The 22500-nt window shown below is 38.0% G+C and overlaps 2 protein-coding genes across 6 annotated transcripts in view; one reads left to right on the top strand and one right to left on the bottom strand.

The window, feature by feature from the left end:
* Window positions 1–8234, bottom strand: part of LOC106883336 (uncharacterized) — a 10686-nt gene extending 2452 nt beyond the window's left edge. The window contains exons 1-6 of one of the 4 annotated variants that reach the window (XM_089362227.1): window positions 8074–8234; window positions 5201–5585; window positions 3898–3913; window positions 2791–2964; window positions 1942–2039; window positions 601–678 (exon numbers count right to left, since the gene is read on the bottom strand). In XM_089362227.1, the coding sequence (XP_089218353.1) occupies window positions 601–678; window positions 1942–2039; window positions 2791–2964; window positions 3898–3913; window positions 5201–5581 (747 nt within the window). In that variant the 5' untranslated portion in view covers window positions 5582–5585; window positions 8074–8234. Of the gene's footprint in view, window positions 1–600; window positions 679–1941; window positions 2040–2790; window positions 2965–3897; window positions 3914–5200; window positions 5586–6093; window positions 6163–6228; window positions 6519–6641; window positions 8044–8073 lie in introns of those variants that run through there. The other 3 variants (XM_089362225.1, XM_089362228.1, XM_089362226.1) reach the window with 3 other exon arrangements.
* Window positions 8235–17377: 9143 nt separating this feature from the next.
* The window catches only part of LOC149132608 (uncharacterized), a 26046-nt gene continuing 20923 nt past the window's right edge, over window positions 17378–22500 (top strand). The window contains exon 1 of one of the 2 annotated variants that reach the window (XM_089362224.1): window positions 17378–17521. The gene's annotated coding sequence lies outside the window, so the exon portion shown is untranslated. Of the gene's footprint in view, window positions 17522–18552; window positions 19085–22500 lie in introns of those variants that run through there. The other variant, XM_089362223.1, reaches the window with a different exon arrangement.

Genomic DNA, 22500 nt, shown 5'->3' with positions numbered 1-22500 from the left:
AACATTTTTCTGCAAAATATGGATAGTTTATCCTGTTCATGCTATATTATTAGCATTATCCTGCATTTGAGAATAAAATTATTTCCTTATCTTAGATTATGAAAATGTATGTATATTTGGTGCTTGTATATGTGGTAGCTATGGTGGTAGTGATGGTGGTGATTATTGGTAGTTATAATAATGATGGTGGTGGTGGTGGCAGTAGTGATAATGGTATTGGTCATGATGGTGGTGGTGGTGGTGGTGGTGGTGATGGCAGTGGTATAGAGCAAGGGTTTTCAAACTGTGGTCCCGGACCACAGGGGGTCTGTGGACAGCAAATACTTTTTATGGGCAATTTGATTTTATATGTTTTTTAATCGAAATCTTTTAATTGACAATAAACCTATTTGTTAAATACTGTTAAATAAATAAATGTAAAAATATATGATATTTTAAGGAAATATTTATGTATAAATTTCATAAGCGTTTATAAGGTAAAGCCTGAAATATAAAGGGGTCCGCAAGTCAAAAAGTTTGAAAACCCCTGGTATAGAGTAATAAATGGTAGATTCCAAAAAAGCTTGGTCAGCTCAGATGTAGTCCACCCATTCCACCTACCTGGACATCAATGACATCGGCATACACATCTAAATCGTTATTCGTGTTGATGCACTCGGGTAATGGCGTATAGGCATCCTAAAAATAAAGACAACAAGCTACATTTGAATAACAAAACGTCTCTCAATGGTTTTTTTTTAAATATAAATTTTTAGTAGCAAATCTGGATTAAGACCCATAAGGGGCCCCTACTAGGGGGTACTGAAAGGTTCCTGGCTGTGGGTAAAAGAAAATGCAGGAGGATCAGTTTATTATGATTTTATTCAACAGATTCCTCTCTCAGATTCACACACTTATTGCAGTGGCCCTTCAGTTTTTCTAGACCCTGTAAAAGAAAAGCAGAAGGTTGGGCCTCCAACCAGGCCTTTCACGAGCTTTTCAGTACCCTTTTGTGTATACACACACATGCACGCACACACACATACACGCATTCACGCACGCACACGCACACACACACGCACACACACACACACACACACACACACAAGGGGATGCTGAAAAGTTTTTGGCTGAGGGTAAAAGGAGATACAGAAAGATCAGTTGTGATTTTATTCAACATATTCCCCTCTCAGACTCACACACTTATTGCAGTGGTCCTTCAGTTTTTTTAAGCCCTGTAAAAAGAACTTGGAAGTTGGGCCGCCAACCAAGCCTTTCACAGTACCATCAAAACCAGCAACTTTTTAGTACCCCCTCGTAAGCACTTAAAACATTTTGGTGCTTCATCCATCATCATCATCATCCTCATTTAGCGTCCGTTGTCCATGCTGGCATGAGTTGGACAGTTTGACCAGGGCTAATGAACTGAGGGGCTATACCAGGCTCCAGTCTGATTTGGCATGGTTTCTACAGCTGGATGCCCTTCTTAATGCCAACCAATCTGAGGGTGTAATGGGTGCTTTTATATGCCACATAAAACATGACTATGATTTCACTTGGCTTGATGGGTCTTCTTCTCAAGTACAGCATATTGCCAAAGGTCTTGGTCATGATATATGCAATTCAAAATATAAACAACAATGCCAGTAGGGGGTAGGTATGTATGTGTGAGTGTATGAGCTTGAGTGTTTGTATGTGTGAGAGCAGCTCTATGTATGTGTGTGTGTGTATGTACATCGGTGTATTTAATTCATAGCTCTGTGTGTGTGTGTGTGTATGTGCATATGTGTGAGTTCGTGTGTGCATGTGTGTGTCTGTGTTTGTGTGTATGTGTGTGTTTATGTGTGTGAGTGTGTATGGGTGTGTCAGTGTCATTGTGTCTGTGTCCATGTGTGTACATGCTTGTGTGTATGTGTTTTAGAAACAGAATGCTAAAATACAAACAGCAGATGTAACACATACCGCTAATTTTATTTCTTTAAGCCGTTTGTCAAGTTCTTTGTAGAAGTTCTGTTTAAATTCGACATTCACAGACCCATCAGAAAACCGCCGACTATTTCCTGTAAATTTGAAACAGATGAAGATGGATAAGTTTTCCAAATACAATGAAAATATAAGAAGAATGAAGAGAAGAACAGGGTAAATGTGAAAATGGAATTACCCACAGGTATGACTGTGTGTCAGGTCACTTGCGAGGTTTCTCAGAAGTGCTATTGGTAACATGCAATCCAGTACAGCCTGTTGCACGGTTGGGTTGTCAGTGACTAAACTGGCACCTGCACTAGGATTGCCTGGTGAGGAGGATTGCTGGAAACCCAGCAGGACGAAAAAACCAGACCTGTCAAAAGGCTGGCTGAACTTTAGTATATGTTCAACCACTATCTAGCAATAAAATGGGTCCTTAGAAATTCCAGGTTGGTGCAACAGATGTGCAAAAACTGAGGAAATGAAGTGACCGGCCTTGATGGATGTGTAATGTTAGTGCGGTCAGTGTTAGGAAGGGCATGCAGCCAAAGAAACTATATGAAAGCAGATAGTAGAGCTTGGTACAATCCCTCTGGCTTGCTAGCTCCTGTCAAACTGTTCGACCCATGTCTGCATGGAAGATGGATGTGAAATGATGATGATGATGATGATGATGATGATAATGATGATAATGAATGCCAGAGCAGAAATGAGTTGAGAATAAAACTGAGTATATAAGATGCAGTGGTTTGTGTATACACACTTATATACAAACACGCACGCACACATACACACTCATAGATACACATAGCTGTGAAAACAAGCTTAATAATAGTGGGTACTCACTTTGCCTTGTGGGTAGGCTTTTCTCTACATTTTTGGATTTGAAACTTACTTCGTTGTCACCCAAAAAGACTTTCTTAAGGCATTTTCGTGCATTGGTCAGGTCACTTTCACTGAGCTTCAGCATTGGTGGATAATGGTAAGGGATTCCAAAGAACTTCCTTGTGAAGGGCTCAACTGCAAAGAAGTCAACAGAGAAGCTTTGCTGTTTTATGTGTATTTAGATGCATCTGTACATTCAAACCGTCAGCTACATACACAATCACAAATATGTATGATCAACCTAAGATCAACAATAGAAGAGAGTTACAGGAAGCTAGCTGGTTGCTAGAGCAACACCTTTCCGCACATGTCCACTCCACACATACTCACACACACACACACATCAGCAACATTCATTAATTTCTTGAAAACGGGGTCACAACCCCCAAAATATTGAATACAAGGTAAGTCTACATTAATTCAGATATTTGTTTTCTTGTGATTTGCCTTGCATTTACTTCGCATTGTTTTGGCCTTACCCACGATCCTTTATACAATATATATATATATATATATATATATAGTTGAAATTTACAGGAAAACAAAAGACGAAGACAGGTGTATGAACAACAAACACGTGTATTAGTTTGACACCCAGGAAAATGAGAAAGTCTTTTATGTTTCGAGCCTATGCTCTTCAACAGAAAGGAATATGAGGAAATAAACAGAGAGAGAATAAAAAACTTGTGGATTGAGCGAATATATATATATATATATATATATATATATATATATATATATAAATATATATATAATTCATTTAAAATACAGAGATGCCTATAATAGGACATCTAACCCGCCAGAAAGAGTAGTCAAAAACTCTATACCACAATAAGGGATAATTTTGAAAGGGAATGAAAAATAAAAAACATTTTTGGTAAATGTTCGGCAAAAGAGACCGATTAGGTACTAGGCTTACAAAGAATAAGTCCTGGTGTCGATTTATTCGACTAAAAAGCAGTGCTCCAGCATGGCCACAGTCAAATGATTGAAACAAATAAATGGAAAAATATATATATATATGTACACACATGCACACACACACATTTTTAAATGTTCTGTACTCACATGGTTTTGTTCTCATCTGAAATAAAGCAAAAAATTATAATTGTTATCACGTACCAATAATTAAAAAAATATATATAATTATCAAATGAGTGAATTGTTAATGATTAAAGATTAAGAAAAAAAGGTCATACCTTGAAGAGAGGAGACATGTTATTGATGGGGTTAAGAATAGTGACAAAAGAACTTTGACAAACGAATGATTGATTCCATGAACAACACATTAAACAAACAATTGATTCCTTAGTCCAGGGGTTTTCAAACTTTTTGACTTGCAGACCCCATTATATTTCAGGCTTTACCTTAGGGACCCCCTTATAAACGCTTATGAAATTTATACATAAATATTTGCTTAAAATAATATATAGTTTTACATTTATTTATTTAACAGTATTTACCAAATAGGTTTATTGTCAATTAAAAGATTTCGATTAAAAAACATAAAATCAAATTGCTCATAAAAAGTATTTGCTGTCCACGGACCCCACTTCAACATTTAAATTTAATTTGTCAAAATATTTTCATCACTTTTAAACCGCAACCTATTCACTGAAATAAATTCCAAGATGCAGCATGCAATTTTCTCAGGTTGCGGTTTCAAAGCGCCGAAAATATTTCAACAAATTAAATTTAAATGCTGAAGAGAATCTAATGGCTTTTGTGTGTTTTTTAGATGGCTTATAAACACCTTCGATATAAATCAATGTTGGCAATTATTATGTATTGATTTTAGGAACCAATATCATTTCATCTTAGCAATCAATATTTATTGGTGTTGGAAAACAATATACGTTGAATTTAGGAAAAAATTGGGGTTAGGAGTCTTTGGGTTGTAGAGTTGATTTATTGATTGGTTTAACAGCATTACCAGGACCTAAGGTGCCTCTAGTTGGGGTTCATTCTGTTGTTAGTGTTCAAGGAGAACTTCCCCGTTCCTCACATCATCTCAGAGATGCTGAATAAACAAAGGATCAAGTGCACTAAGCTCCACTGTCTGTTTTGGCTTGGTTTTTATGGCTGGATGCCCTTCCTAATGCCAACCACTACAGAGTGGATTGGATGCCTTTTACATGGCATCAGCACCGGCTTCAAAAGGAAAGATAAGGGAGGGTCATTTCTGGAACACCTTTTGATAATAAGTCTGCTGGATTAGGACTAACCTAGGGTTAAACAACAACAACAGCAGCAGCAGCAGCAGTAGCAACAACAACAACAACAGCACGAACACCACCACCACCATCACCACTTTCAACACATACAAGAAGAGTTATTCTTTAACTTACAATACATTTATAAAAGAACTTACTGGTGTCGGTATTTCTCCTGGTGGTACCTCTAGCGTCGCTGTCGGTGATGATTTTGGTTCTTGTGATGACGGTACCCCTGACGCCTGTGGTGATGGTGGTGTTGGTGATGCCGGTGGTTTGGACACTTGTAATAACGGTACCTGTGATGATGGTGGTAGTGGTGGTGGTACTGGTATCTGAGGCGATGGTGCATCTTGTGTTGGCTCATCTTGTTCCATTTGTATCCCTGGTGGGAATACTAATGGAGACGGCACCGCATGTGTTGGTGATGGCGGCATTAATACCTCTGGTGACGGTACCTCTGGGATTGGTATTTGTGCTATGGACACTTGTACCATTGGTCGACTGAGGTGTGGTACTGACTCCTCAAAGTCTTCCATCCCTCTGGAAAGACAAACAGACAGACAACTGTGAAATATGTATAAGCTTTTAGTACAAACAGAACATTATTCTTTGCTACTCTAGGCACAAAGCCTGAAATTTTGGGGGAAGGGGGCCAGTCGATTAGATTGACCCCAGTACATAACTGGTACTTAATTTATCGACCTTGAAAGGATGAAAGGAAAAATCGACCTCAGTGGAATTTGAACCCAGAATGTAAAGACAGACAAAATGCTGCTAAGTGTTTTGCCTGGCATGCTAATGATTCTACTCCTATTTGCATTTCATAATGTTTGGTAAGACAGACAGACAGACACACAGATAGATGGATAGATAGTTAGATAGACAGATAAACAGATAGATAGATAGATAGATAGATTGATAGATAGATAGATGAATAGATAGATGAATAGATAGATAGATTGATAGATAGATACACAGATAGATAGATAGAATGGCAAATAGACAGACAGATTGACTATGCAGTATAAAATATTAATCAGAATTTTACATATCAAGCATATTTTATAAGCTTTTACATCTGCCATGGTGACAGCTGATAACATATGTCCAACGTAGCAGTACAGTCCTTGCCTTGTTCTGAACTCTACAGACCAGCGTTACAACATTCTCAACAAAAACTTACCAATTCAATGGTATTGAATATTTCTATTTGATATGGAAAATTCTCGTCACTTATTTGCTTCAGTGTGAATATTTTTAACCACTCTCTAACGTTCTTGTTACGCCATTTTTTTCTAATAAAAAAAAGTTTTCATTTAATAATTATTATTATTGTTATTTTTAATTAAAATCTGATAAAGGTTAGCAGGGAGGGGTCAGGTTTCGTTTGTGGTACTTTTGTGTTTCAAGTGTATAAAATTTAGTTTGTTTACACTTTGAAAGTATTAGCTGTTTCCCTTTCTGAAAATTTAAGGGTGGGGGGTGGGGTGGAAGGATGTTATTTTAGGTTACAATTTATTAAGGATGAAAAGAAGTCTCAAAGCAAAAGTCTTTTGTTATATTTCTGCTGCTTTTAAATAAAGCATATTACTCTACCTCTGGTATTTGAGTACTCTTTTTTCCACCTTGTTGCACATTTCATGTGCTTACTCCGGTATATATATATATATATATATATATACAGAGAGAGAGAGAGAGGTGTGTGTGTGTATGTATGTATGTATATATGTATATATATGTATAATACTACAGTTATAAACACCCTAACCCTATCAGTTTCTCATTTAAAAAAATTATTGTAAGGAAAATTGTATATAGATTCTGAATCTCTGATGCTTAGAAGATAGAGAGTGTTGTTATTATTATTATTATTATTATTCAGGGCACTGCTTGGAATCGAACTCAGAATCTTGGGGTTAGTAGCCTGTGCTCTTAACCACAATGCCATATGCTTGTTAAGATCAGGGGCTTTGGAAGACATTAGAAAAAGTAAGTGGGTAGACACAGTACAGGAAGCATCTGGAGGGTTTCTTTTTATTAAAGAATAATACATTGGAGTTGGAGTACATTGCAATCAAGGCAGAGTTTTGGATTGATTATCTGTACTTCATGGGGGAAGAAACGAATATGGAATTGAATGGTGTTCCCTACAACGTTTTTCATATATTTGAGTTTTCTATAACAGGAATTACGATTCTGATTTTTTTTTTTTAAAGTTAGATTTTACACATTTTTGGTCCTCAATTTCGTACCCTTTACTTTCCCCATAAGGTTGCATTAGTCATTTCAAAAATTCCGATACAGTCCTTCGGTTCAGAGTTGAATTTACTAACAGACATGCCAGAAATGAAGCTTGGGGGGTCTCAAAATCTAGAGAACTTCCAGCCAGCAATGTATACAATTATATCCCTTTGTGAGGACCCCCACAAGTGGAATAGTCCAGAAATTCTCTTCATTTAAGTCCAGTCCTGCCTTGGTTCACAGATGTACTTGAACGCAATTCCTCTAACAGAAATTTGGCAACGCACATAAGACCATTTTTGTGCCTAGAAAAGAGGAGTATTCTCTCAAAACTTTAAAATTCAAATGGCTGTGAGTTTGTTTTTCTTTTTTTTTCTTTTTGGGGAGAGGTCCGGTGGACAGTTATAAAGGTTCTCCCTAGCTCTCCAGGCGCCGGACCGGTATTCCAGTTGAATCTCACTTGTTATAGGCCCTGTTGCCTTCGCTATGAACTAGGGCGAATTAAGAAATTCTATTCTGGTCTCCAGGGAAACAACAACGCCTGTGATGAGGGTACGAAATATCGACCACCTTCTTTTGGATATAACAGGACACATGTACTCCCTTCCCTCAATATTTCTCTTTTTCTCTCTCCCTCTTTTGTGAAGTTTTCAGGATAGGAAGCAATACGAAATAAAATAAAATGAAAAAGTGAAAACCGCTTTAAATACAAAGAAAAAAATTAGGTGCAGCAGTTTTTATGTAGCGATGGAAAACAATATCAGTATGGTGGCGTTCTGTCACTTACCTTCAGTATTAGCTACTTCAGAAGGTCAACAATATATAGTCTGAACTCCTTAACTACACTCTATAGTAATTCTTTTGTGTTAAACATCTAATAGCGTCAGATGTAATACAAGGTTGAAGACTTTCCTAAAATATCTATGGGAAAGATGTTTTATTTTTAAAGATATGAGAGAAAGCGCTGTGAATTCTAAAAAAACCTGTATGAAAGTAATTTCTGTTCGTTTGATAATTCATTTGTTCGACGTCCTTGTGAGGCAATAAATTAAATTAGTTGTTTTGTATAATTAATATTTTATATTTTATATTATTCATACATGCAGTCATTTTTAACCACCCTGTCATATGTATTAATGTACACACACACACACAAACTTCAAGAAAAGAAAACGTGTAAAAATATTTTAATATTAAATTTATTCAGACATTGCAGGATTAATATAAATTACATTTAACCTCTACAATTACAAGTGTTTCTTAAAGTGGTGACCATTAGCTTCTGGTGACTTATTAGTATGGCGAACTTCTGCTTGGGCAACGTTGGTCAAAATGTCCGGAGAGATTGCTTTACATTCTTTTTCAGTTTCTTTCCAAATGGCCATCAGTGTAACAGGTTTTCTTCAATATGCAACATTCTCTAAGGTGTCCCATAAATAAAAGTCTGCAGATGTTAAATCAGAAGAATGTGTGGAGGAGTCTTATCCAGTGTTCTTGTAAATTCTCATCCAGGTCAGATCGCACGTCTCGGCCAAAGCGTGGCAGTCTTGAAAGAAAAAGTCATCACCGTCATAAAGTGCATGCATGGCTGGTAAAATGGACGTGCATTGCATGTCTAGGTACGCTTGACCAGTAAAAGTACCTTCAAAGAAAAATGATGCAATGAAACCTCTCGATGATACTTCACACCAGACATACTCTTTTGGCACTCCGTCGGTTACGACGACGAGGGTTCCAGTTGATCTGATCAACGGAACAGCCTGCTCGTGAAATTAACGTGTAAGTGGCTGAGCACTCCACAGACAAGTGTACCCTTTACGTAGTTCTCGGGGATATTCAGCGTGACACAGAGTGTGACAAGGCTGACCCTTTGAATTACAGGCACAACAGAAACAGGAAGTAAGAGTGAGAGAAAGTTGTGGTGAAAGAGTACAGCAGGGTTCGCCACCATCCCCTGCCAGAGCCTGGTGGAGCTTTAGGTGTTTTCGTTCAATAAACGCTCACAACGCCCGGTCTGGGAATCGAAACCGCGATCCTACGACTGCGAGTCCGCTGCCCTTAACCACTGGGCCATTGCGCCTCCACACACCAGACATAAACCCCGGTAAATCAAGTGCTTTGTCCAGATGCAAGCAAGGATTTTCTGGTGCCCACTGAACACAAATATGTCAGTTCGCTTCCATTTAACTGATAGTGCTTCATCAGACCATGCAATCGGTCTTACAAACTTTTCATCATTGCCTACAATGTGTGCTGAAACCACTCACAAAACTAGATCCTTTTATCAGGATTGTCGCCGATAACCGCATGTGATAATTTCGAGATACAAACTTTCCACTTCGCTCTTTTAACAATGCGTTGCATACTTGTACTGTGCGGTAGATTTTAATGGCACGCGTGTGAAATGTTTCAACACCACAGCCGAGGAAGAAGCACTTGTTACTGCAAGAGGTCTGCCGGATTTCCCTTTCTGCACATCATGCATGGTACCCTGTGTTTCGAACTCATCATGAATCCATGAAATTGTCAAGCCATCAAAAAAAAAAAAAAAAAGCGAAAAAGTAAGTGTCTGGATGCTAATAATGGCCACCACTTCGGACACCTCTTGCATCTGTAGAGGTTAAAGGTTACTTGTTTTAATCCAGCGATGTCTGAATAAATATATCAGTATTTAATTGAACCTTTTTCGGTAAAACAACATTTTTTTTTTTTGTAAAATTTAAAGTTTGAACATTTTCCTGCCCCCATTTTCTGTAAAACAGAAAAATCTTTCCTATTTAGATATTAAAACAAATATATATATATATATAAACAGTATTTACGACATGGTAGGGAAAAGAAACGTTCAGTAGCTGATCGAAATACTTCTCTCTGATGTCTCAGAGTTCATAAATAAAAGAATTCACAAAACAAGTTTATAATAAATAAACAAATAAACGAACGAATAAATAAATAAAATAAATAAACGCAACACCTTTATATGATGAATTTTTTAACAAATAGTTTTCTTTATTCAATAACATTTTACGAGTTATTTATGTAATAAAGAACTTAATACTCGATAATTTTCTGCAGTTAAAATTACATATAGTTTATTGGTTAAAATATCTGAATATTTATTGTTAATACATTTTAAAAAAAAACTTTATAGTCTAAGTGCACCAACTTTTTATTTTGCTTTCAAGTGCGGCGCGTGTAAAACAAGTCTGGGAACCGGTGAAATACATATACATACACACGTATGTACGTATGCATGCATGCATGTATGTATGTATGTATGTATGGATGGATGCGTGCATGTTACATGTATGTATGAATGTATACACATACATACATACATACGTACATACATACATACATACATACATATATACACATTCCGTGGACCAACAGGTTTTTGTGATCTGACGATACACCATAAAACTAAACCCTTTATGGACGGGAAACCTAAAGTAATCCCATAAACCGGCCTTCCCCATTATATATATATATATATATATATATATATATTCATTCATGCGCCCTTTTAAAGCCTAGCCAGGCTCATGGGCCCCGTTTCCGGTTTCTATGGCGTATGTGTTCCCCTCAGCTGAACGGGACGCCAGTCCATCGCAGAGTTACTCAAGAAACAGGAAGAAAGAGTGAGAGAAAGTTGGGGCGAAAGAGTACAACAGGGGTCGCCACCATGCCCTGCTGGAGCCTCGTGGAGCTTTAGGTGTTTTCGCTCAATAAACACATACAACGCCGGACAACATTTCGTGCTAACGATTCAGCCAGCTCGCCGCCTGATCGGCGAAATAAACAGCAGTCATAAATCGAGTATAAAAGCCTCTCATCTTCTCGCCCAGTTCTCTCTTGGAAATTCATGTGAGAAAATGATTACTATTGATATGGCTTCTGTAAATAATTCATGAGAAATTCCCTTCTTGGGACATAAAGAAAAAGAGAAAAATATGAATAGTCAGACTATTCTGCCTTCAGTCATTCTTTTTCTCTGTCTTATGCGATAAAATAACAACAAAACAACTGCAACAATATGGTGGTTGTGATGGGGTCGACTTTCATTTGTTTCTTGACTTTCGTTTTTAGTGTAGTTGTTTGTTGTAGTTGTTGTGTTACCTGGTCATTGTTTAGTTTTAGGGACAAAAAAAAATACAGAAGCTAAAGAGAGATTAGAGTTATTTGAAGGTGGTGAGAAAAGCGGAAGAGGAGGGGGACTGAGGTTAAGAGAAAAAGAAGACAAACTAATGGAAGAAACATTGAGTGAGAAGGAAAAAAAAAAAAGAAGATTGAAATGGGAAGAGAAAGAAACAGAAAGATATACATATAAAGCGAAAGAAAGTTATATAGATAGATATAGTGGTGAGACGAAAGGGAAGAAGCTGGAAAGATATTGATTATCAGAGAGAGGTGAATGATATTCGGGAGACATGGAAATAAAAAGAGGGAGAGATTCAAAGGGTGTGAAGCAGAAGACTTGAAAGAAAAAGAGAAGAAAATCAGAGAGGAAGAAGTGAAAGAGTGTCAAATTTAATGACGCAGAAAAAAATTGACAAAAAGACTGTCTCAAATATCATCAGGTACATCTGATGACCGTTAAGTCTGTGAAGACTTACGTAAATCTAATACTCACATAACCTGTTTTGTTCATACGATATGTGTGTGTGTGTGTGTGTGTGTAGATATATATATAAACAAGATTTGGACAAAATAATTGGAACACGTGTTAAATTCAACGAATATTTATTTGATATGGGGTTGGTCCACCTTTAGATTTCTGAACGGCTTCGATGTATCTAGGAATTGATTCATACAACTTCCTGACTTCATTGAGAGGAATCTTGAGTCATTCTTCCTGCAAATCCTGCTCCAGCTGTCGCAGACACGACGGTAGAGGGTAACGACTTCTAACTTGTCGCTCCAAGATGCACCACAAATGCTTAATAATATTAAGATCTGGAGATTGAGGGGATACCTAATCACTCCATTCTGCTGTAACAACGACACCCGTTGGCTTGGCCATGTTCACGGCATGTTTCATGAAAGAATCCTAAAAGACCTCTGTATTGTGACATGGCCTCTGGCAAGCCAACATAAAGATAACTCCATCTCCGTTTCAAAAATGTCTGCAAAAGGGACTTGATACGAACATTGGAAAGTGGGAAAACATTGTTGATGATTGCAGCCATTGGAGACCGGTTAAGAAGACAAGGGGAGAGACAGAGGCTTGCTGATGAAAGAAAGTAAATTCTATATACATACATAGATATGTGTATGCGCGTGCGTGCGTATGTTCCTTATGGATTCGAAAACTGAGTTGCTGATTTTGACGTATATGAGGTATCAAAAGGTTCAGTAATCTTTCGGTTACCAAATAAAGTATGTTTTTAGCACAACGCTTTTTTTTACTACAAAAATAACCTCAAAAACGAGATCGGGTCGCACAATTTTGAGGTTTTTGACTAAGGGAGGCAACTCTGCCTGAACAATTTTTATATCTCAGATAGAGTATAATGAAAAAATGTTTAAAATACATGAGTTTTACCAGGGAATGAAACTTCGAAGATTTTATATCCTTGCCTAACGTTGGATATATACAATTTAACGATGCGGAGGTAAAATAAATGTGTTCATACGACGTACTTTGCGACGACTTTTACCGACCTTCTCGTCTCAACCAATACGCTACTCTTTATAAGAGTTCGGCTAGTCCATTCTTCCAATACCCCAGGAGTGTAAATGGCTCTCACTACAACATCTCCCCCTTTGAAATTGACTTCCGTTAGAAGTTAATATTATTTTTTTTTATTTAATTCATCACACCTTTTTTGAGATTTTCCTCCTAGAGAAGTTTAATATTTCTTCCGTTTAGGCACTACTTTCAGCCATTCTGTTTTCTCTTTCTTGTGCTGCTACGACTAGGTTCGATTTCTTGTGGCGTTGGAACATCAAAAGTGTCGTACAACACTTCCATGGGTATCTCTTTTCTTTTTTCCGTATATCTATTTTTCAGCTGGTTTAAATGTGTTTTGTGTTCCCATTTTCCCAATTTTTACATTCTTCTTTGAAGGGTTCTTCGTACCTTCTATAATACGCAGAAAAAGTAGTACCTTCTTCGGGGTTATAAATAAATTCTCCAATTGAGTTTGTTACGCCGTCTAATGAGAACGAACCTGAAGTATTTTCAGACGTCTTCGGCATTACTTCCAGTAACTGTTGGTGTTGTTGTTGTTGCTATCGTAGTAGTTGTTGTAACTGCTGTTGTTGCTGTTGCAACTGCACCACGCAAGCCAATAAATCTTCCATGTTAATGTAAAAAAAAAAAAATTTTACGCCCGACGCAAGCATCGAATATTTCGTCACCACTTTTATACCCTTGCCATCTCGTTGCCAGATGTTGTAACGTAATTGTTGTCCGACTCTTACGTAGTATTATTCGTTTGCCTGGAATAAATAGACTTCCCCTGTTATTGAATGCGTACACAAACAACACAAAGAATAGCTATGGAACATTCCCATCGAGACATCTGTCAAGTGTAGGCATAACAGGCCGGATATTGTTATTTGGGAAAAAAACAAGAAGCAATATATACTGTCATAGAGATCAGCTGTCCTGCTGATGTGAATATCTCTTTGAAAACCAAGGAGAAAGAGGATAACTGTGGATAACTACTTCAAAATCTCCAGTTTCTATATCCGGATTACTAATTCACATTTATACCAATAATAATTGGTGCAGTAAACTTTGTGAGTAAATGCCTAAGAGGAACTGGACAAGCTAGGGTTTTCCGTACGCTACAAATTGAATCTGTAAGCGGAACAGTAAACATTGCAAAACGTTTCTCAAGTTTAAAATGTGACAGCGTTTTCATTGTCTACATTTCTTTGTTAGAAACTAGTACCTTCTTCAGAGGAAGAATTTAAATGATAAAGAACACGAGACAGACAGACAGACAGACAGACAGACAGACAGACAGACAGACAGACAGACAGACAGACAGATAGATAGATAGATAGATAAATAGATAGATAGATAGAAGGCAGCGAGCTGGCAGAAACGTTAGCACGCCGGGCGAAATGCTTAGCGCTATTTCGTCTGCCGTTACGTTCTGAGTTCAAATTCCGCCGAAGTCGACTTTACCTTTCATCCTTTCGGGGTCGATAAACTAAGTACCAGTTACACACTGGGGTCGATGTAATCAACTTAATCCCTTTGTCTGTCCTTGTTTGTCCCCTCTATGCTTAGCCCCTTGTGGGCAATAAAGAAATAACATAGAGAGATAAATAGATTGATACATACATACATACCTACATAGGCGGAGGTGTGGCTGTGTGGTAAAAGGCTTGCTTCCGGGTTCAGTCCCACTGCGTGGCACCTTGGGCAAGTGTCTTCGTGCCGACCATAGTCTTGTGAATGAATTTGGTACATGGAAACTGAAAGAAGTCAGCTTGAATCTTGCTTGCTTGCAATGTTACTCAGCCAAACTGGCGCATAATGGGAAAATACTATGAATTAAGTTGTCCCTGAAATGTTACTACATAGGTTTTTTCGAGTGCACTCGACGTATCTCACCTCCAAAGATTTGGCTGCTATTTCTAGCACGCCTTGCTACCCAGTGGCAGGTATTTGTGGCAAAGGACCCGAAATACTCAAATGCGCAACTGGTACTTAATTTATCGACCCCGAAAGGATGAAAGGCAAAGTCGACCTCGGCGGAATTCGAACTCAGAACCTAAGATAGGTACCGCCAGTCATTTAGTCCAATGTTCAAAAACAATTCGCCAGTCCACTACTCATGGATACTACTTGATTTATCGAGCCCGAAATAACGAAAGGCAGCGTTGACTTTGGCGGGATTTGAACTCAGAGCACGGAAAACCAGAAGAAATGGTGTAAGGTATTCTATCCAACGCTTCAGCGACTCTGTTAATTTGATGTCATGTGGGTTGTGCGCAGATGCGCACGTATATATGTGTATGTGTGCGTGTGTGTACATGTATGTATATGTATATGCTTGTGAGTGTGTGTGTGTGTGTGTGTGTGTGTGCATGTCTGTGTTTGCACTGGAAAACTGTCAGTGAATTCTCTGACAGTTTTCCAATGTACAGGGTGCGAGAGGTTTTTGAGGACATATTTGGTAATTTAATGAAACATCTCTAATCTAACAAAAAAAGCCAAATGTATTTTAATAAGAATTGTGTGCCTGCATTCCCAAGAAGCTTTCTTGTGTAAGATTATTCCATGAATCCATTTTCAGATTCGATATCTGCTTCAATGCGGGGCCGAAATCGTTGACTTGCCTATACTAAATGGACCTTATTCATTTCGGACACCACTTGGACATTGGCAGTCTTCAGGGAAGGATGTAGACTAGTTCTCCCTTTCACCAACACTCCTGACATAATAGTCCAAGGGGTTTAAATCTGGCGAGTTTGGAGGCCACAAGTTTGGCGTTCCATTCTTGGGTTACGTAGGCTTAGTGAGAGGGCGCTGAGTTTTGTTGAAATACGTACGGCCTGCCACTGTTGTATTCCATTCATTCAGAGCTTAACAATTATCTCCAGCACCTCAGCATTAATTCTAAGACCCCGTGAAACGAGATGTGGTGGCATGACACGATCTTCGTAACTCACAACTCTTAAAACCATCGCATTTGCTGGAAATTTCGTGTGCACTATTCTGGGGTCACCAAAAGAATCTCCACATAACCATCTGCCATTTCTTCCGTTAAACTTTTGGTCTTGGTCGAGACATCTCTCCTCAGAGAACTGAATCATATAACGTTCGTGTATGGATCAAATCATTTCCTCTGTGTCTTTGCAATATGAACTTGCCAACCCCTCATCAGTACATACGACTCGTATCGAATGTCCTCGTGCACTACAGATCTAGTAGTCTACTCCGTCACCTTAAGATCTTTGACGATGGCCTTCACTGATTTTCTAGGATCATCGTTGATAATATTTTGAATCTATTGGATGAATTGCAGCATCCTTGTAAGGAGCGTTAGATTAGCCATTAAGCAAAATAAACACGTGCTTAAGGCATCACGGGACGGAGGGGGAACCACAAATATGGTAAATGGTTTACGGCACTAAAGAAATCACTTTAAACTTGCTAAAATAATATTCGGGATGCCTTTATCTCTACTAAGTATAGAAGCAGACGTGTTACCTAAGATTAATTTTGAGGATCTGATCAAAGACTTTGCAATTCAAAAAAGTAGGAGGAAACTTTTCAAATATAAATAAAGTGGAAGTATACAGAAATAAACATTATTTTCCCTCTTACTGTTTTGTTTCGTTTTGAAAAATAAAAATTTATTTTATGGTTTGTTATTGTTTATATTTTGAATTACTTAATCTTTTATGGAGGTGCCGAAATCTTAAGTGCTTAGGGCCTCAATGGGTCTTAACCCAGCCCTGCTTGTAAGTGTCTGAACGTTTATGATTTTTTTTTCTCCTTGCTATTGTTGAAACATTCCCTCCTGAGACTTCCAGTTCCACCCGGACTGTGTACAAAAGATCCTATAACATTTAGAAGGTTGGCAATTTCTATCTAAAGCTAAATCTGTTCCGCTTATATGGCAACAATGACTGTGCGTCTCTTCATTTTTTTTGTGTGTAATGCTGATAATAATAATAATTAGTGACATTATCATGTACTCAAAAACACCTTGCACCCTGTATACTCTATTTCATGTACGGAGTGCGCTTTTTTTTATGCGCGCATAAACGCACGCACACAAACACACACATAGCGCACAGAACTGTGTTGGCTAAAACAATCTAAGTACATACTAAGACATACATTCACATAGGCATACACACACACAAATATACATAGGTGTAGATAGAAAGCAGAAGATAGAGAGAGAGAAAGGGGAAAGAGAGAGAGAGAGAGAGAGAGAGAGAGAGAGAGAGAGAGAGAGAGAGAGAGAGAGAGAGAGTTGAATATAAAGAGGTGTGAAAATAAAACGAAAAAAAATGTTGGAAAGAAAATGGATCAGAATGTGAGAGAAATGGAAATGAATAAGAAAGAAGAATAACAAAAGAAAGGGAAACTGAAAAAGAAGAGTAGACAAAGGGTGTCAGACAGCGTGTGAAAAAGATTGAAGGAAGAGAAGGAAAAGAAAGTAAAAGGGTGAGAAAGATCAGAGCCAGAAGAATGTGAAAGGATGACGTAGATGGGACAAGAGAATCTATCAGAAAGACAGCGCAAGATTTTTACATACGTAAGTATGTATGTGTGTGTAGATGAAACTTTTACGTATGTATACACACACACTCATATATATATATATATCAGGCATATGTGTGTGTATATATACACGCACAAATATATATATACACGCACACACATATATATACACGCACACACACACATATATATATACATACATTCACACACACACACACAGACACGCACGCACACACACATAATGTATCATCCATGTTTTATATATCTATGTAGATGTATGAATGTATGCACTCTTTCTATCTGCTTGTCTATCTATCTATCTATCTATCTATCTATCTATTACATAGATATATGAATGTGTATGCATAATATATATGTGTATACACAGAAAATAATAAGAGAGAGAGAGAGGAAAGAAAATTTTGGAAAAACAACGAGAAGGGCAGAGGAAGAGAAAGGGTATAGATAAGAGAAAGAAAAAAAGAGCGAGAGAGTGGTTGCGTAGAATAGTCAGTGAAAAACTGAACGACGGTGGCGGTGGTAGGGTGTGGGAGAGGATTCAGAAGGAAAGAAACGTGGAATTCTTTCTGTTAAAGAACGGGACATAAAAGAAAGAGAGACACAGAGTGTAAGACAGAGAGAAGGAGAGAGAACAGACAAAGAAATAAAGGGGGGAAGAGAAAGTGTGAATAGAGATATAGAGAGTGAAATAGACAGTGAAAACGAGAACGAGAGAGAGAGAGGGTAGAATGAGAAGGAATGCATGAAAGCAACGGGGAACTAGAGTGCGAGAAAGAGAGGAAGAAGTATAAGTGTAAGAGAGAGAGAAAGAATAAAGAGATAAATTTAAGAAGACTGAGAGAAAGTGAATGAGAGAGAGAGAGAGAGAACGGAGAAAGTATGAGAGATAAAGAGGGGAGAAAGTTTGAGAGAGAAGAATGTGTGCGAGGGAGGGGAAAGTGTGAGACTAAAAGACAGAGTGAAAGAAAGTGAGAGACAGAGAGAAAGAGAAAGAATACAGACAAAGAAACAAACGAGAAAAAGTATGAGTAGATAGTGAGAGGAGAAAGTGTGAGAGGGAGGAGAAAGTGTGTTAGAGAGAGACAGAGAGAGAGAGAGAGAAAGAAAGAAAGAGAGGAGTAGTGGTTGTAATGTACGGGGCGGGGGAGAGTTTATTATTCTACTATTCTTCCATCGTCGTGCTTCTTTGGATGGGATTTTTACTCTTGGCTACTGCTGGGCCGTCTTCAAAACTTTCGAGCCAAAGCAAGGCCAGCCTTTTCTTTTTTTTTTTTGTTTGTTCCACTGTTATATTGACAGGCTTGATCGACGCATGAATATACATCTATACATACATACGTAGGTTCGAGTAGATCTCTACGCCTAATATACACATGGACCATAGATTCTTATGTAAACATAATTACATCGTCAATCACACACACACACACATACACACGCACACACACACGCACGCACGCACGCACACACAAAATAAATAGACTTCTATCTATCTATCTATCTTTATGTACGTATGTATAGATAAATCCATAACACAAATAGCCTGACTTCACCCAGGCTACGCCATTCCGTGCCTGTAAGTATCCCAGTTTTTATTTTGGAAAATTTCCTTATTGTTACATTACTTTGGAAAAAACTCGTCAATTCTGTTGCAGCGACTTAGTAAATAATAATATCAAATAATGACATTTTACTATATGCCTGTTCTCTCTGCTTTCTACACATTTCATCTCTCTCTCTGTCCTATGCATTTCATATATCTCTCTTCTCTTTCTCTGCCCCTCTCTCCCTCTATCTCCCTCCCTCCCTTTCTCCTCCAGTTTTCATCTTTCTCTCACTTCACTTTACTTCTTTCTACCACGCACTTTATATATACACACATATATATATCATACTCTATAAACTTCTTTTGTCCCACATCCAAATACAGATGCACGCTTTATTAGTTCTAATTTGTCCGTCTCTCTCTCTCTCTCTTTCATTGTACCAGTCTCGAATATTCTTTCGGTCTTCACACTCTTTGTATTTCCCAGTCTTCAAAACTCCAGAACTTCGCCCTTTTACACACACACTATCTATTGTATTTTCCTCACACACACACACACACACTTTATCCTTACTCCCATACACAGCATCTTATTGTGTGATCTCTCTCATTCACTCACCTACATACACATGCATAAGTTCAACTAGAGTCTTTCACATACAACCTCAAATCCCATGCCATCACACATACACACACACACATTGCGTACACCCATCTTCATCTCTCCCACATGCACGTAGTCTCACTATCTCTCTCTTGCTTTTACTGAACCTCTCATTGTTTTCTCCCAACTCTTTCTATCTATCTATCTGTCTATATCTCTCTCTCACTCTATATATCTATCTACATCTCTCTTTCACTCTGTATCTCTCAACCTATCTATAGATATATACAACCCTCAGTTCTCTCTCTCTCTCACTCTATGTATCTGTTTCTCTCTGTGTATCTTCACCCATCTTTCTCTTTCTCTCACTCTACATATCTATCTATATCTCCGTTCCATGCCCTCCCATTTTCGCTTCCCATCTCTTCTCCTCCCCTCTATCTTTCATCTCACCCGTATATTCCTTTTCGCTCCACTTTCTCGCCGTCTTTCGCCTTCTCTTTATATCTCCCTCTCACTATGTCTCTATCTTTCTCTCACTCATCACCAACTACTCTCACTCTATCTCATTCTCATCCCAACCACCCTGACCGCCTCTCTCCCACCCCACCTCTCACAACAACCTCTCTCTCTCTCTCTCTCTCTCTCACTCTTTCTCTCTCATCCCCTCCTCCTTCGCCCCACATCTCATGTCTCCTTTAATGTCAGTCTATCGCAGCAGTTGGGACAGAAGACTATCCATCTTCAAAAGCAGGCTGAGAAGAGCGTGTGAAGATTCGGCTGAAGATTGGTGAAGAGGGGTGATGGGGGTCTGTTCTGCATTTCTCGTCTGACGATGGTGTCTGCTTAGTTTGATGCCAAATTCTGTGCCTTGCCAATCCTCCGCCGCTACCCTATCATTATCACCACCACCACCACCGCCACCACTACAAACAGAAACAAGCGTTTATCTTGCTTTTGTCTTCTCAAGAAAACTTCTTTCAGGGCCCCTCCCTCCGTCATTCGACATTCGGATAGAAACACACACACACACACACACACACACACACACACACACACACACTGATCGTGCGCGCACATACTCATATATACCTACAAATACATATATATATATATATATACACACACACATGTATCAGAACGGGTGTGTAATATGTTCTTCTAGTCATCTACTTGTTTCAGTCATTTGACTGCGGCCATGCTGGAGCATCGCCTTGAAGGGTTTTTTTTTTTAGTCGAACAAATCGACACCAGAACTTATCTTTTTAAGCCTAGTACTTATTCTATCGGTCAATTTTGCCTGACACACTAACATCGGTTGTCAAGCCGGTGGCACGTGAAAAAACATTCGTGTGAGGTCATTGCCAGTGCCGCTGGACTGGCTCCTGTGCAGATGGCACGTAAGAAACACCATTTTGAGCTTGGCCATTGTCAGTACCCACTACATTCTCCGAGTGGTTGGCGTTAGGAAGGGCATCCAGCTGTAGAAACTCTGCCAAATCAGATTGGAGCCTGGTACAGCCTTCTGATTCGCCAGTCCTCAGTCAAATTGTCCAACCCATGCTAGAATGGAAGGCGGACGTTAAACGATGATGATGATGATATATATATATATATATATATATATATATATATATATATACACACACAATGAGTTCCGTTTCTGTCAACCAAATCCATTCACAAGGCGTTGGCCCAAGCCTATAGTAGAAGACACTTGCCCAAAATGACATGCAGTGGAACTGAACCCAGAACCATGTGATTGAGAAGCATGCTTCATACCACACAGTCACACTTGTGCCTAAAGCCACACCTGGTGATGGTATCACATATATATGTACACGTGTGTTTGCATATCCTTATCTTGACATCACGTGACAGTTGTACACAATTGTCAGTCATGTGAGGTGGCGGTCATTCATTTCCAGTTGTCTGTAAAAACATCCAGACCAGAGGAAATATTACCTTACTGAAGTTATCACCTGAAGAAAATCTGCCTCATTGAATTATGTCTGAGACCCATGTAAGTGTGGAAATGTGGATGTTAAAACAGTTATGTTGATATATATTGTAGAATATATATATATATATATATATATATATATATATATAAAATATATAGTTTTAGGGAAAATAACCAAGTTTCAAAAACTCATCGATGAAAATCCACTATTACATATAGAAAAATTAATAATTAAAAAGCACAATAAATGAGTATATATATTATATCTATAAAGCTCAATTTAATTTTAATTTTTGTATAAATTGATTTTAATTGAGTTTTTGCCTGTAATTTTGGATTTTGTCCCTAATATTATTATTATTATTATATATATATATATATATATATATATATATATATATATAATTATTTAAAAAATAACGTCGACCACTAACGTGGACAATTAATGCGCTAGAAATAGATCACATTTTGTGTCTATTAAGACCTAAAAGGTTCTCAACATGAAATATAGCAGCATACCAAAAACGTGAGCGGGCAAGACATTCAAAATCACCTAAAAAAATCATTATTAAACAGGAACCAGGTTTCGGATTTAACAAATTCTTACCATTTGTCTATTCCTCATCAGCCTGATTTGTAATGTAGCAGCAATTATCAAAATCGTATACATAGTTGCCCACCGCCATGGGTGCGCGTGCATATGGTTCTGCTAATTACAGCTTAATAGTAAAGTTATATGTAGAAGGTTGAAAAGGAACACACGAGTTGATATATATATATATGGAAAAAAAAGTCAAGGTAGAAAATGCTAAAATAATTTTATAAAAAACATTTCAGTATCGGTTTCAGCCATTGAGACTTTTTCAACTGTAAGTATGG

This window comes from Octopus bimaculoides, chromosome 14 (genome assembly GCF_046866305.1).
Source record: "Octopus bimaculoides isolate indiv1 chromosome 14, ASM4686630v1, whole genome shotgun sequence".
Classification (NCBI taxonomy): Eukaryota; Metazoa; Mollusca; class Cephalopoda; order Octopoda; family Octopodidae; genus Octopus; species Octopus bimaculoides.
The sequence above is the reverse complement of the archived record's forward strand: the minus strand, read 5'-3'. Positions and strand labels throughout refer to the sequence as shown.